This window comes from Tricharina praecox (assembly GCF_024521635.1).
Source record: "Tricharina praecox strain CBS 144465 chromosome Unknown BZA05scaffold_25, whole genome shotgun sequence".
Classification (NCBI taxonomy): domain Eukaryota; kingdom Fungi; phylum Ascomycota; class Pezizomycetes; order Pezizales; family Pyronemataceae; genus Tricharina; species Tricharina praecox.
The window spans coordinates 450,553-465,100 of NW_026250427.1; the positions used below are offsets into that span (position 1 = coordinate 450,553).

At 56.4% G+C, this 14,548-nt stretch overlaps 5 protein-coding genes across 5 annotated transcripts; all 5 read right to left on the minus strand.

Moving 5' to 3' along the window:
- Position 1: 1 nt before the first annotated feature.
- Positions 2-2,134, minus strand: BZA05DRAFT_144424 (uncharacterized protein). Its single transcript, XM_051478934.1, has 2 exons — positions 2,017-2,134; positions 2-1,901 (listed from the first exon to the last, which is right to left on the minus strand). The coding sequence occupies exon 2, from the start codon at positions 1,874-1,876 to the stop codon at positions 119-121; it is 1,758 nt and encodes a 585-aa protein (XP_051336628.1). The 5' UTR covers positions 1,877-1,901; positions 2,017-2,134; the 3' UTR covers positions 2-118.
- A 7,155-nt stretch (positions 2,135-9,289) lies between these two features.
- BZA05DRAFT_312245 (uncharacterized protein) lies at positions 9,290-10,486 on the minus strand (the record flags this gene model as incomplete). The annotated part of the gene is made up of 3 exons (XM_051480339.1): positions 9,290-10,282; positions 10,340-10,372; positions 10,442-10,486. Coding segments are annotated over 3 exons (1,071 nt in total), but the record flags the coding sequence as incomplete, so codon positions are not given.
- Positions 10,487-10,975: 489 nt separating this feature from the next.
- Positions 10,976-11,313, minus strand: BZA05DRAFT_407629 (uncharacterized protein). Its single transcript, XM_051484644.1, has one exon. It carries the CDS (start codon positions 11,277-11,279, stop codon positions 11,112-11,114), a length of 168 nt encoding a protein of 55 aa, XP_051336630.1. The 5' UTR covers positions 11,280-11,313; the 3' UTR covers positions 10,976-11,111.
- BZA05DRAFT_144504 (ras-like protein Rab7) lies at positions 11,309-12,515 on the minus strand. The gene is made up of 5 exons (XM_051478935.1): positions 12,275-12,515; positions 12,138-12,191; positions 11,978-12,073; positions 11,539-11,866; positions 11,309-11,471 (listed from the first exon to the last, which is right to left on the minus strand). Exons 1-5 carry the CDS (start codon positions 12,299-12,301, stop codon positions 11,365-11,367), a joined length of 612 nt encoding a protein of 203 aa, XP_051336631.1. The 5' UTR covers positions 12,302-12,515; the 3' UTR covers positions 11,309-11,364.
- Positions 12,516-13,281: 766 nt separating this feature from the next.
- Positions 13,282-14,229, minus strand: BZA05DRAFT_421244 (uncharacterized protein; the record flags this gene model as incomplete). The annotated part of the gene is made up of 3 exons (XM_051485686.1): positions 13,282-13,389; positions 13,444-14,050; positions 14,111-14,229. The coding sequence occupies 3 exons, from the start codon at positions 14,227-14,229 to the stop codon at positions 13,282-13,284; spliced, it is 834 nt and encodes a 277-aa protein (XP_051336632.1).
- Between the last annotated feature and the right edge of the window lie 319 nt (positions 14,230-14,548).

The window sequence follows — 14,548 nt, forward strand, 5'->3', positions numbered from 1 at the left end:
AAAGACAAAGAGTAGACGAAGAGCAGGAAAAAGGGGATAGAGATAATAATCAAAAGGGCATAAAAAACCTCCCTGAGGAGAGAGGCGCCTCCAAAATGAAAAAAGCCCGTGTCTTCCACTACGCACCATTGTCCGTGGTTGCCGCTACACACCAATGGCGGTGATAGACCCATGCACTCTTCTGGCAATCCTTGCTGCAGTATTTGGTCCGTCTGCATCGGCGGCACTTTGCAAACTGACGTGTGAACTCCTCCCATTTGCCGCACTCGTAGTAGGCGCACTGCCTAATTCCGCCCTTCGAGTCATCCTTCCGACACAGATTCCTCATGACGACACCGGCCCAGTATTGCATGTCCGAGGGGTGGTGTCGGACAGTGAACTTCTCGACCAGAGGGAAGACGTTGAAGTCGTCGGGCAACAGGTACTCTTCCATCTCATCCTCCCTCCTGACGGGCGGCGGGCGGCGTCGTCCGGTTTCCTCGTCCAGCAGGTGCAGTTCTTTCTCAATCATGAGGCGTGGTACCAGGTGTGACTGCTGAAAGTAGGACCGCAGATTGCAGTATTTCGAGACGTAGGCCAACAGCTGCAATGACATGAGAACATCCTCCTCGCGTGGCATCGACGAGGGAAGGGTCGGTGCCGACGTTGAACCGGCGTCCATAGTGTATCGGGAAACCATCTGTAGGGATCCGGCGATCGAGAGCGGCTGGTTCACTGCGGGTCCTCCGAGCGCGGTATTCACCGGACCTGTCGGATTGATGATGCTACCATCAACCGGAGACCGGTGAGTAATGTTGAACGTCTCCCCCTCGTCCTGGGAATCCGTTCCGGGAAGGGCAAGCGTCATGGGCTCGTCGACCGACTCCAGCATAGCATCTCCTCCCATGTCCATGTCCATATCGCTCTGGATATCCACAATCGGCTCATTCCCATTCCCAACCGGTGCCTGGTTCCCCATCTCGTCCGCACCGGCCTCATCAGACTCGCCCGAGATCGATCGCTGGCGACGAACCGAGGGCCGTCCCGCCCGGGGCACAACTCTGTCGTTGTACAAGGGTGTGACGTTCGCGGTAGTGGTGGGTCCCGGTGTGGTCGGCGACACGGGCTGAGATGCACCTCCTACAGACAGCATCGAGGGTAACCGGTCAGCGTCGCGAACCGGCTGAAGCCCGAATTCGTTGGCCAAGGTGGTGTCCATCGTCGGTAGAGGCTGCAGTCCGTTGAACTCGCGCGGCGCAACATATGGAAACGTCGGTCGGTTATCCTGTTGATGGTGGGTGTGGGTGTGGGTGTGGTGGTGGTGCCGTGCGTTCGTTGCCTGCGGGTAGCGAACCTGACTCGTACCTCGCTGTTGCACCACAATGTCCACCTGCGGCGGGATCTCGGACTGAGCAGCTCCCGGACGACGTACAGTAAAGGACGATGACGACGACGACCCCCGATTCTCTCTAGCGCGTGAGCCCTGGGCAGCTGCGGCGCTCCGTTTGGTAACTCGGTCGACGACTCGGATGTAGTTGTCGAGTATGGTCGCGATCACAGGAACCATATCCGCCTCGACCACCCTCGTCCGGACTTTCTCCGAGCCTCGAACCCCAATGTTGACGACGCACTGAAATGCCAAATTCCATTTCCACATGCTCATCAGGTCCTTGCTCCGGCCTTCCTTCAATATGACCACCAGTCGTTCTATTCCGCCATCGATGGTGAGGATGTCTCGAATGCGAGCCGACGAGGTGGTTAAATAAGCCAAATGGTTGAGTGAATTTATTAGAGGCAGGGTCGAAGTGCAATCCAAAGCTCGGCGGTCATAAAGGGCAGTGGTGATTCCGACGGAAGCCTTGTTGGCGGAAGGAATACTAAAGTTGACTTCCCGCATGATCTCGAAGGGAACGGTAACCGATCTGCACGAGAGGGTCGACGATTAGTTTCCGTTACCAGCGATGCACGGTGCACGACAGCAACACTGCTCACAGGAGGGAAGGGAAGGTAAGGGGAATGGGTTCGAGATGTAGGTACCTGCGAGGACTCGAGGAGGTGATAAAGGAGTCGAGTGATTTAACACGGATGAAGCAAGCAAGAAACGAGCAAGGTTACAAGAGACAACCCAAGGGAGCGAAAGAAGGAAATGGATTCGTAGCGTGCGAGGTATCTGTGTGGTTTTATCGTTGGTGAGCAAGAGGCAAGGGATTGGTCGGACAGTAGCGGAGATCTTACGGGCTGCAGGTGAACAACGCAGAAAAGCGAGACAAGGAAACAAGGTAAGGCCGAGGTTGAAAGGGCAGGCTGACTGGCTGGCGTTGAGCGGATAGTGACAGCAACGAGGTGGCCGGTAGAGTGAAGCTCTTACTGTTTTTTTCTCGAAGAAGGAAGGTTGGGCTGAAGAGAAAGGCACGGGGGGGAGGGGGGATGGGAGGAGGAGGAAGTGGATGGAGGAGGAGGAGTAGGAGTAGTGAGAGCAGGAGCAGGAGGGGGGGGGGGGGGGGGGTGGAGGAGGAGGTGTGCGTGTGTGCGTGCGGGTTTCCGGAGGGTCCAGCGGTGGTGTCAGCGGTGGTGTCGGCGGTAGTGGTGGCAGTGGAGGTGGTGTGGGTTTAAGGTGACCAAGAAGCGTGGCGGTGGTCTGTGAGTCGGGTGGTTACCGATGGCCAGACGGGACAAGGACAGCGACCAGCAGCAGCAGGGAGGAGGAGGCGATGGAGCGAGCGGCAAGCGATTTGCGACCGCCGCGACTTTGAAGGGACCAGCAACGAACGGGAGGGAGGCAAAGGGGAGAGGGGAGTAGGGGAAGAGTGCGAGTACGGTAGGGGGGACCAAATAACCGCGCAAGCAGAGGGGGCGGAGAGGGAGGGGAGAAGACGACGAGGTAGTTAGAGGTGTAGAGGCTGGTAAGGGTGGACGAGGAGAGGCGGTGGTGGTGGTGGGTGGTGGGTGGTGGGTGGTGACCGGGTGGCCAGGACTGGCTGGGGGGAGCGATCTCTCTCTGTCTTTCTCGCTCGTCGGCAGCCGGGCGGGGGGGAGGTGAAGGCGGGCAAAAGATGAGGACAGTCGAGAGGAGAAGAAGAAGAATGGGTACAGGGGAGAGGAGGACGAGGACGGAGATCGAGACCTGCTATTCTGGCAGGCTGGTGCAGTTGCCGCCAAACTCCTCACGATTCTCTGTCTCTCTTTCTGTATTTCTCTCTCTCTCGTTTTCTTGACTCGAGACTCGAGACTTCTTTGCTGGAGAGAGCGGAGAGAGGTGAGTGGAAATGGCTTCTGATTGGCCCAGGCGAGGCTGCAGAGCAGGGAGCTAAGATTGAAGGTGTGAGCGCCAAAACCCAAGCACTGCCAGAGTAATAACCGTAGCAATAACAGCGAGACAAACCGACAACCAAGCACCGAGCAGCAGAGAGAGCGAGCACGCAAGCACCAGAGCACGTAGAGTATTTGCAATCAACTGCGCTACTCTACTCCATTCTACTAGGCATCTGGTCGGCGTGTAGCGGTTGGTTCCACCTCTTTCTCGGTATTCGCGACAGTGGGCACTGGCAGCCTCTCCACTGTCTCTCTTTGTTTCAATGGCGGTACTCGGGAATAAAACCAGATGGCTGACTGCGCATAGCAAGTAGGTACACAGTCACAACCATCGCCGTGATTGGCCGCAACTCCTTCTTGAATCACTCAGATACTGCTCACCGGATGCGAAATGGCTTCGACGCACACACGTAACCACCTACCTATAGATATATACGAGATGCCCCGGGATTCGGCAGCATAGCGGTTTAGTTGCTATGATAGCTGCGTGCCCCGACGTCAAGCGGCCTCGACTCGACTCGCGAGCTGTCGAGCTGTCGAGCTGTCGGCCGCACGGCCATCGTCATCAAAGCTGTACTTACCATGCCCGTGCCATCCGCCGCCTCCTCACGAGATGAACGCCACATCTGGGCACGCCGCTCCAAAGACAAGATGAGTCCCGGAAGTTGAACGCCACTTGCACAAGAGCTTGCAATTCCAGCAATTCCACTTTCACGACCGACCGCACATTACAGAGCCCGCGCAATATCCGGGCAGCGGACCGCAGCTGTCAAGTCACGGAGGTTAGTTACCAGCTCGGATCGGTAACTTGGGATGTGTGTAGTGGCACAGTCCGCCGGTACTCCACCTACTCTACTCCTTGAGTACTCCACTCCACTCTAGGTAGTGACGGTCTATAAATGCTGGCCTGGCCCTGCATGCTCGGTACGAAGCCGAAAACTTCCGCTCTCGAGCTTCGAGCGAGCACAGCGGCCTTCAAAACAGGCGTTCCCACTCTGCTCTAGATACTCTACAGGTCCCGACCCTTTTCTGCCTTTCGCTCGTTGTGCCCACCGCCGCCGTTTTTTGGGCCACAATGCGTGCGTGATCCGCGTTCCTTATCGCGCCCCCAGTACACTGCAACAATTTGGCATAGAATCAGCTCCCGGCTTGGCCACACCACATGCACTGGAATCTTCCAGAACCTAGAAACAATAGTTACTCTACCTACGGGCATGTACGGTACAGTAATTTATGAAGTGAAGTGAAGTGAACAAACATCCAGTTGTGCGGACCACTACCTGGGTATGTAACCATGGTGACGGTCACTCCACCCAGTGCACCCATAGCCCGTATGTCAGTACAACTCTCCAGCAGACTGTCCGTGTCCGTCGGGATTACGCCACTCCCGCGGCTTTCGCCTCTGAACTTTGAAGTCACTTCACTGGCTATCACATGTATCTTATGTCCATAAAAATGATTTGTTTGGTTTGCCGCTGTTCATCAACACGGTACATATCATACACATACACACATGATCTACATTGAATTCGCGCCACTACACATAAAGGAAGGTCGGCCGGCATGCACATACTCAATGTACTCTACGTACTCTTGGGGGCCAAGAAGGATCTTCAACAAAAGTCTTCAGATTGATCGGCCGGTTCGACCAGCAACAAAAAGCAGCGGGCAGCAGGCTGGGTGAGTGAGTCAGGGCATGGCAAGGCGACGATCTGCTGATTTGCGAACTGATGCCAAATGCACGGCTTTTGCCGCTCAGCCCTATGTGTGTAGAGTAGATACGGTGGCGACCATATGTTTGTTTGTTCACTCATGTACATACGGCGCAGAGCATAAGTGGAGAGACTCTCACAGTGCGAAGCCAAAAACAACGACGCCCGTGAAATCGTGGGCAGTGTGCAATGGGCAATGGGCACGAGCTCTCAATACATACCTGCCTACCATATAGTTTCTCCTGCACTGCAAAGTAAACTTTCCCTCATGCTCCCTCATGCTCTCATGCCCTCACGCTCTCATGGGGCCAGGCCAGGCCATGATCCATCGATCGCTTCCCCCCAAAACCCCCCGGAAAAAAAAGGTTTACTTTTGTTTCTGCAGTGCCAACGAACCCGCACAGAAAAACATACCGTACATACAGATTGTTTCTGCATACTCTGCATACCTACTTCGCAGTGTCCGCTAACTATCGCTGAAAAAGCTGGGACGAACATCGTTTCTTTTATTTACATAGAGTACATGGAAAGGCGAAACGAGAGTACGGTAAGGTAAGGTAAGATACTTCAAACAAGTACCGCCGTGCGGTACTCGTGCCAGGTATTCTTGGTATGTACCCTGCCACTGCATATTCTAAGCGCCACACCGCCTCCGCCGCCATCGTTGTCGCCGTCGTTGTCGCCGCCACCGGGGGTTTTGCTCGGTTTCCATGCATTTATGTATTCTGCGTATAGGGGCGCCACTGGACAGGAGGTTTAAGAGTGACATTGGGCGGGCGGTTATGTATTTATGTACATAATGTATGTATGTGTGGAAAGCGGCGGTGTCAGTGTCAGTGTGGGGATAGGAGGACGGTGTGGGCATAAGAGGATGGTGTGGGCATAAAAGGACGGTGTCGGTGTCTCGTTGGGCATAGGTAGGATAATGTGCCATGTGCACTTATGCGATCCTTAACGTGCGAGGACCTGGCTGGATAGGTAAGTACCAGGTACCTATGGCCTCAATCGAAAATACCGCAAGCCCGCTGCCCACTCACGAGTCGCGACATCAAATCAGATCTAATTCAGTACTTCACCCCAAGCCGACCACCCCAAGCTGGCCACCAGTACCAGTAGCAGCACCACCAGTGGCCACGCACGCATCCCCAGTCTCCAGTCTCCAGATCCTCGCTCGAGAGTCGAGATACATACTTCATACATAACTTCCGTTTCCTGTGTACGCGGCATCGATCATCGCACCTGTCCAGCCTCGGTGTTTTAGGCACGCCGATCGCTCATTTGTAAAAATCTCTCATCCACTCATGTCCAGTGCGTGGGGTGATTCTCAGTCACGGCTCGGTCACTCGCTGTGTCACTCGTCGCTGCTAACATCGGACCGAGGATTTCTCCGAGCTTGATAATCAGCACACACACCAAAGAGTACAGGTCGACGCAAATATGTGGCGGCCGTGTTACACACACACCCAAACACACACCCAAACACACACACTGTATGGAATACCTACGGTACAGTCATAGTCATTCCTTGTCCAAGCATTTGAGCCCTTCTATGCACATCCATCGATCACTGTAGTTGTGTAGATGAAACACCGCCGAATCAATATCCAACGCATGCTGCGCCGCCCTTGGGGGGAGTGAGTGCGCAAACGCGGCCACATGCAATGCCACTCGGTGACTCGGCACGAGGACGAACTCGGTGATGTTTTTTTTGGGGCGTTGGGAATTGGAAATTGGAATGGTTCGCTCATACTGTGACACTGCTGTCCAGAAGGAAGGCGGAAGGTATGGGAAAAGTCATGGGAAAGGCATGGGAAAAGGGAGTGACTCACTCGTCGTGACAGGATCGTGACCCACCGACTCCCTACCGTTCCCTAAAGGAAGAAGAAGAAGAAGGAGGAGACTGGTGGCGGGTGGTCTTTCACAGCCCAAGCTCGGAATTTGATCCTCGAATACCTAACGGCGTGCCGCACTCCATTATCCAGTCATCAGTGACCCAGCTATCCAGTGACTCCATGTTGAACCAGCACCCAGAGACCGAGCACTTACCACCTCGCAACTTCTGGCAGGATACATGCCTGCAGGTTGCAGCGCAGCGCAGCCCACCCCCTCGAACCTCCGCGCCGTGCCCCGTCGGTGGCGAACAGAATCCGAAGATTAGGCAGGTAGGTAGCGGGCGCGTGAGAGTGCGTGGTTGATGATTGACATTGCCATTCATTCTCGACTCTCGACTCTCGAGCGTGTTGCGGTTTGTATGTAGTTCACAGGCGGGTTTTCTGAGCGGAAATGGGCTGCTTAAGAGGGGGTGGAGGAAGTGGTGGAGGATGAATGGTGGAGGATGAATGGGGTACCTCAGAGCCTAATGCCCTCGAATCTCGAATCTCAATGGTTTCCTGCGAGCCCCGACTGATCCTCGATGCCGCTATTGAGTCTTGACATGATTGAAACTCATTCATTCTCGATTCTCGACTCTCGGCTCTCGGCTCCCGAGTGAGTTGCGTTTTGCGGTTTGCGATTTGTATGCAGTGAGCGGGCTCGTTTCGTGGACGGAAATGAGCTGCGTAAGAGGGAGGGTGGAGGAGGTGGTGGAGGATTACTGGGGGAGGATTACTGGGGGAAGATGAATGGGGGAGCTCAGAGCCTGATACCCTCGAATCTCGAGTCTCGATGGTTTCTTGCGAGCCCTCACTCGTCCTCGATGCCGCTATTGAGTCTTGACAATGACAATGACAATGGCAATGCCGATCCGAGTTCGCGGGGGAAAGATGTGCTTGGAACGAGCATGATCTGTGGTTTGGAGAGAAGCTCGTAAAACCCATCTACTGCGAAGACTCCACGCTGCAAAGCCCCCGAATCCCCGACTCTCCGAGGCGGCACGGATTGTATCACAGACTCACAGGATATCACTCTGGCCTTACACTTATCCTGCACTTGCCCTGCACTTCTCCTGCACTTGCCCTGTACTTATCCCACACTTATCCCACATAGAATCTCATCTATCTCATCCATCTACTGTCCCTGACCCGGCGGTGTTCCAAGCCGAGTGCCTACATCCTACCCAGTGACCTGTGCGGTATTGAGCGTCGAGTGTCATCGTATTGCTCCGGGTGATCACACAGCCTTTCAGCACCGCACCACAACACATTTCACCTTACGAAAGTCCTTTGTATCATACCAGCAGGACTTTTGATGTCACGATGAACATCTTTTCCCGTGTAAAAGTCCTCCGTACGGCCAGCTTTTGATGCTTTTCCTCGACAGCTCCACAAGCAGCATAAAATAACGGTTATCGCTAGTGATCAAAAGTCTCTCGGATGGGCACGGCTCGATTTATGTGACCTCACGCAGCACATGCGTCAATAACCGCCCATGACATGGCGACGTAGTAGTCTCCGCACATAGATACACCAAAACAAACGCCAAATGAACTACGGAACCAATCGAATGCACGCTAAACGGGAAACAAGTAGGTACACAACAACCAACAGCCTGCAGCCTGCATCTTCCCCTCAACGCCACGGATTATCATCATGATCCGTCTGATAGTGCTGATTCGTCGTGGTGGACGACTTCCTCTTTGAGCTCCTGTCCTTCTCCCTCTCCTTCTCCGATCTCGACGACAATCCCGACCCGGTGCGCTCCAGATCTCTTCCGTAGCCACTACTCGCGCGCTGCAGCTGCTCTCTAGCATAGCTACTTTCCGAGCGGCCGTGTCGCGGCCGCTCGTCGGCGCCCTCGGAGCGCTCCTTCTTCTCCCACTTCTCGCGCTCCTTGCGCTCCTTGCGCTCCCGTCTCTCCTCGCTGGTCTCGTTTTCCTTGCGCTCCTTCTTCTCTTGTTTCTCCCGCTCCTTCCGCTCCCGCCTCTCCTCTTTGGTCTCCTTGTACTCTCGGCCCTCGACATCGGACCGGCCGGACATGCCCGAGTCCGTCCGTTCGGGAAAATACCTACCCGAGTCTGCACGTATTAAATCGCCAGGCCGAGAGTTGGACCTCGACGACGACGATTTCCCGTCGGCGTGGCTCGACCGCCGCGAGGACTTCGACGATTTCGAGTACTCCTTATCGTGTTGGAACGTATTCGCCCTGGCAATCCCCGGCATAGGCTCTCTATCGTACTGGAACGTTTTCGCTCTGGCCACGCAAGGCACGGGCGGCTCACTGTCATGCTGAAACGTCTTCGCGCGGGCCATTCCCAGCATGAGCGGCCTACTGCTTCGGCTGCTACGGCTTTCAGCGTGATGTGCATACGAGCCGAAGTCCTCCTCGTCGTCGCTGGTTTCGAGGAACATGTCGTCCCTGACCCAGACACAAATGAGGCTGCGGGCGCGCTCTGCCAGCTCAAAGTACGCGGGGTTCGTCTTCGCCTCGAACATGGCGACGTGCGCGCCCACCTCGTCGTCGGCCTTGACGTTGACGCAGCGGAAGAACTTCTTGCGCAGCGGGGACTCGTCCGCAGGGAGCGAGCAGAACGTGCGCTCCTTGCCGTCGAACATCATCGACGTGCCCATGCGGTCGCCGCCCAGACTCGTGAACAGGTTTGCGAAGCCGACGCCGTCCATCCCCGCCGCGCGATTGAGGCGCACGCGCAAGTCCTCCGCCTTCATCAGCGCGCCCACAAACTCCAGATGACTCGAGACCCAGCCGAAGCCGGCGGAGATATCGTCGCGCTTGATGTATGCGGCGGCGGCGCCGCCCGCCAGCGCCGCCGCCGCCCCCCCGTACGCCGCTACCTTCCCCCACTTCCCCCACAGCGACTGCTGCGCGAGCTCGTTCTTCCGCCCCGCCTCCCGTTCCCGCTCCTCCTCCTCCCACGTCTTGACCATCGTCCCCTCCACCGCCGCCTGCGACGCAAACAGTCCCGACGCGATCGACGACAGCGTGCCGTAGGCACCCGACGCCGTTTTCCACTTCTCCTCGGCAGAGTGCGCGAACACACTGGGCGCCAGCCCGAGGTAAGGCGTATCGAACGCGAGGATCCCGACGATGTGCGGGAACGGCAGGCGAGCGTCTCCGGCCACAAGGTCGTCGTCCATTATGCTCAGCAGCGCGTCGGCCGCCACGATCCCGCCCATCGAGTGCCCGACCAGGATGGTGTGCACGGAGGGGTCGATCGTGGGCGACGGCGTGTGCCGCGCCACTTCGAGATCGATCACGACGTCTTGCAGCCATGACCGGAAGCGCGCTACGGCGTTGGGAAGCTCCCCCCGCGTCTCGTATTGTGGGTAGATCGCGGTCTCGATCGCGAGGTGGGGTCGCGCGTTCTGTAACAGCGCCCGGATGTGCTGAGGGATGTGTCAATTGCTGCGACGCCGGAGGAGACGCCAGGGAACTCATCTCACCTCAGGGAAGCCCCGGAAGGTGCCGTCGTCGCCCTACATCGTTGACAGCGCCTGTCAGCTGTCACGGCCCGACGTCCACCAGCTGGCTGGAGTTGTAGCTACCTTGAACCCGTGGATGAAGCACAGCAACAGAGTCTGCTTTCCCATAGCGGCGGTGATGGAAGTGGGTTCGTAAGGATGAATGGGTGAAGTAAAAGTGAGAGTGGAGGTGGAGGTGCGTGAGAAAGAGCGAGAGAGAAAGAGAGAGAGAGAGAGCTTGGTCTCCACGTCGATAGTTACTCTATTGCTGGCCGGCGTGGGGCTTGTCTGTTGGCTGGATCCGCGGGCCAATCACACGTGCATGGATAAGGCACTATCTATCGGTATCGGATAAACCATGACGGACCACGGTACCGTACCGATCAGGGTGATCGACTCGAGACTCGGTTCCGAAATAGAGCCGTTTTCATTCACCCACTGAGTCTGGTTGTGATAGTTACTAGGCCCGTTATTAGTCTGAGCTTTTCTCTTGCAGCGCGGCGGACCGGCGGCCACAATGCGTTCCTGAAGCAATCTTCCTGGAGGGTAAGAAGCATGTAATATCAACCCAGTACACATCCTAGGGCAGCGGCCGTCTGAGGACGAACTCGAATTGAAGATAGGGTGGTGTGACGCTGGCGATTCATCTGGTCATTCAGTTTGCGATAGACCGGGCCGGCTCACAAATCGGAAGCCACAATGGCTAGTTACACCGGCGAATGCAAAGAGGCATACAGTAGAGGCATTCAATTCATCATCTTCGCAGTCCGACAAAACACCAACAGACCAAAAAATCGCAGCAATCGCTCGCAACAACAGACACCAAACAAGCCAAAATCCAAACAAGAACCCCCCTAGGTACCAAGAAATGAAGAAGAAGAAGAAGAAGAAGTAAAAGATAAAGAAAAGGCCCTCGTAACATCGTAAAATACTGCAGATATCCCGGCCGAGGAAACGGTATCATCACACCTACATGGAACCAGAACGGTCGACTCTCCCTCCCACGTTCAGCACGCGCACCCGGACCGATCCTCGATGATGCCGGGGATGAATGGGTCGTCCAAGATATCCGTCATCTCGCTCTCCTGCTGTGCCAGGGCATTTCTCGCGATAGCTATCGGCGCGCGCGTATGCACATTAGCTCCCGTGCTCGCTCGCTCACCACCCCATTCACGGAATACCTTCGAAAGCCTGTTCGACGCCCTCGCCCTCCTTCGCAGAGCACTCAAAGTACGGCAGCTGGCCCTTCTGATGGCAGTAAGCGAGGGCGCGCTTGCGGGGGACCTGTCTCTTTCCCTCGCCGAGATCGATCTTGTTTGCGAGCATGACGAACGGGAAGCTCTCTGGGTCGCGGGGCGACGCCTGGATGAGGAATTCGTCGCGCCAGCTATTGATGTGCTCGAACGAGGCGGCGGAGTTGACGTCGTAGACGAGGACGCAGCAGTCCGCGCCGCGGTAGAACGCTACCCCGAGCGATTGGAAGCGCTCCTGGCCCGCTGTATCCCAGATCTGAAGGATGAGCGGGGTTAGAAGATCGCTACTACTACTACTACGAGTCGCGCGTGCGCTGCCCGAGGAATGGGAACAGGAACAGCAGGAGGAAGAGGAAAAGGGCGATACGGTCAGGGTGACGCTGCGGTCGTCGAGGATCACTTCTTTCGTCAGGAAGTCGGCGCCGATCGTCGCTTTGTATGATGGCGAGAACTTCTTGTTGACCTGGATTGGGATCGTGAGTGGACGTGTACTTTTGAGCGAAGAGAGGGCTGGGCGGGAAATGTACGTATTGGTTCATGAGCGAGGTCTTCCCGACGCCGCTGTCGCCGAGGATTATCACCTAGTTGCAATGGGCACCACCCTCCCGTCAGCGACGACTCCCGCCAGAACGAAGCTGGGGAGTGGAAAGTGAAGCATGCGCACTTTGAGGATCTTTCTTCGAGTTGCCATGGCTAGTAAATAACCCCACGGTGTGGGGATGTGCTGGAGTATGGGAAAGGGCACTTTCAGTGAGGAGGGGCGCCGAAGAGTAGAGTGCGGAGGTGGAGTGGACGACGACGACTGCCGTGTGCGATAGGTAGAGTTAGGTAGGTAGGCCGTGTGGTTAGCACGTAGGGTCCACTCTTCGCATAGCTCGGTGCGTTCCAACGGCTTTAGCGCTGGGGCCACCGATAAAGATCGACGACGTCAGCCAACCGATAACAAGGTGCATGTGCGAGCGCTGTTGAGCATCGGCGGAGGGGGGGTTCTGCAGGGAAGGCGTGGCGTATTGTGGAGTCACGAGAGCCACATCCGACGATATCGCACCGCCATAACTGTACTCGACTGGCAGTCCCGGGGGAGATTCACGGGCAGAAAGACACGGGCCCTAAAAGCCAGTTATTCACGGCTTCCCAATAACTCACGATAACCACGGCTTTTGTGGGGAATGAGAGCTCGTAAGGCTACGAACGGCCATGGATGAGGAGGTGTCGGAGGTGCCATAACCCCAGCTTCACGAGACACAATCGACGCAACCCCCCGAGAGATAGTACCTTTAGTGGCACGGTTTCGACTTATACTCCTTGTTAAGACCATCAAAAGCCTCGACAGCCATCGTGAGCCAATATCGACGGCCTTCTAGCGAATGGGATCCCAGAACTGGACGATAGCTCGTCACGATACAGCATCGATCGAGACGAGAAGCAAAAAGCACACAGAAGCACCGTATGAGAGCATTTTTTTTCCATCCAATCGATCTACATAGAGTACCCGTGCGCCTCCAGACGCCCCCGGCAATGGGACATAGTTACATACACCCTAAAACCGAACAAGGCGAAACCCAACAAAAAAACCAGAGGAAGGTATTCCAGAAAGAAATCAAATAATATGAAATGAAGGAAGAAGATCGAATATCAACACACGCCGCTCGCTCAAAGGGAAGCTTGAGCTCACGCACAACCCCTCCAGGCATCACGCAGCGAAATCGCGGCACCTACGCACCCGAATGCTCCGACCGCAGTATCATCGAGCAGGCCCTTCTCCAAGCTCCAGTGGATCTATCCTCCGTCAGCACAAACGACCGTCTCGAGGGTTAACCGGGCGAAACATACCGACAGCGGCGCGGTAGTCGCATTGCAAACCCACGCCTTATTCCAGTCGTCCCTGGCCGCGCGCTCCTCCTCTCCGGAGACCACCAGGCCCCTCAGGCCCCTCGCCTTCTCGTTACGAAGCCACCTCATTCTCTCGAGCTTCACAAAATCGAGTACGATATGCGCGGCCCAGCAGCGAGTACTCCACAACCACATGCGTCCCTCCGTACGTTTCGAGAACGCCAGGAGCGAGTGCATATTGAGATACGCCATATTCTCGAGGACCTGGTAGGCAGCGTTGACAGCGACCTGCGCGAGCACCAGCGAGCGCACCACCGCGTCCTTCGGTGGACTCCGCAGCGTCCCCGCGCCCCACTTGTAGATCCCCACCAACCCCCACAGGCGCATGAACATGCGCACGTCCGAGATCTTGGAGGCGAGCTTGCGCAGGCGGTTGGAGGCCGTGGCCAGCGTGGTAGACGCGGGCGTGAGCACGACTAGCGGGATGGGCGTAGCAAGCTTGACGGTCAGCAGCAGCGCGAGGCGCGACAGCTGCGGCGCGAGGAACGTCGACGAGTAGTAGATCAGGCTGAGGAGGCGGTCGGTGCCCGAGGGCGTGGAGAGAAGGCTATAGGACGGTCAGCAACGCGACGAACGGGGGGAGGCAGCCGGGGATTCAAGTGCGCACCGGCTGAGGTGATCGAGCTCGCCTTCGGCCTGGCGGAGGTGCTTTTTGACGACGTAGAGCAGCACAGAGGGGTCGGTCCCTCCGGCGTCGCCGGATGACTTGTCGACGGACCACGGCATAGTGTCGGAATGGAATGGCGGTAGGTATGCTGATTCTGGGCTGTCCACCTGCGATCGGAGAATGGCAGGTATGCTATACGGTACGGTAGATACTCGAGGATAGAGAGAGAGGGGGGGAATGGTGTTCTCTTGTTCACACGCCCGGTGGACCACGTTTAGGCCGCCTCGTGGCTGGCTGGCACCTACGTACCCTGGGTACATATTACCGTATTCACGTCGTTCGGGCCATAGCCGTGTCTACATACAATTGCTATAATTTCCTAGGAACGTGATCGTCAAGCCTCGGCAAGTCGGGCGGTGGGTCGGTCAGCTTCACGCT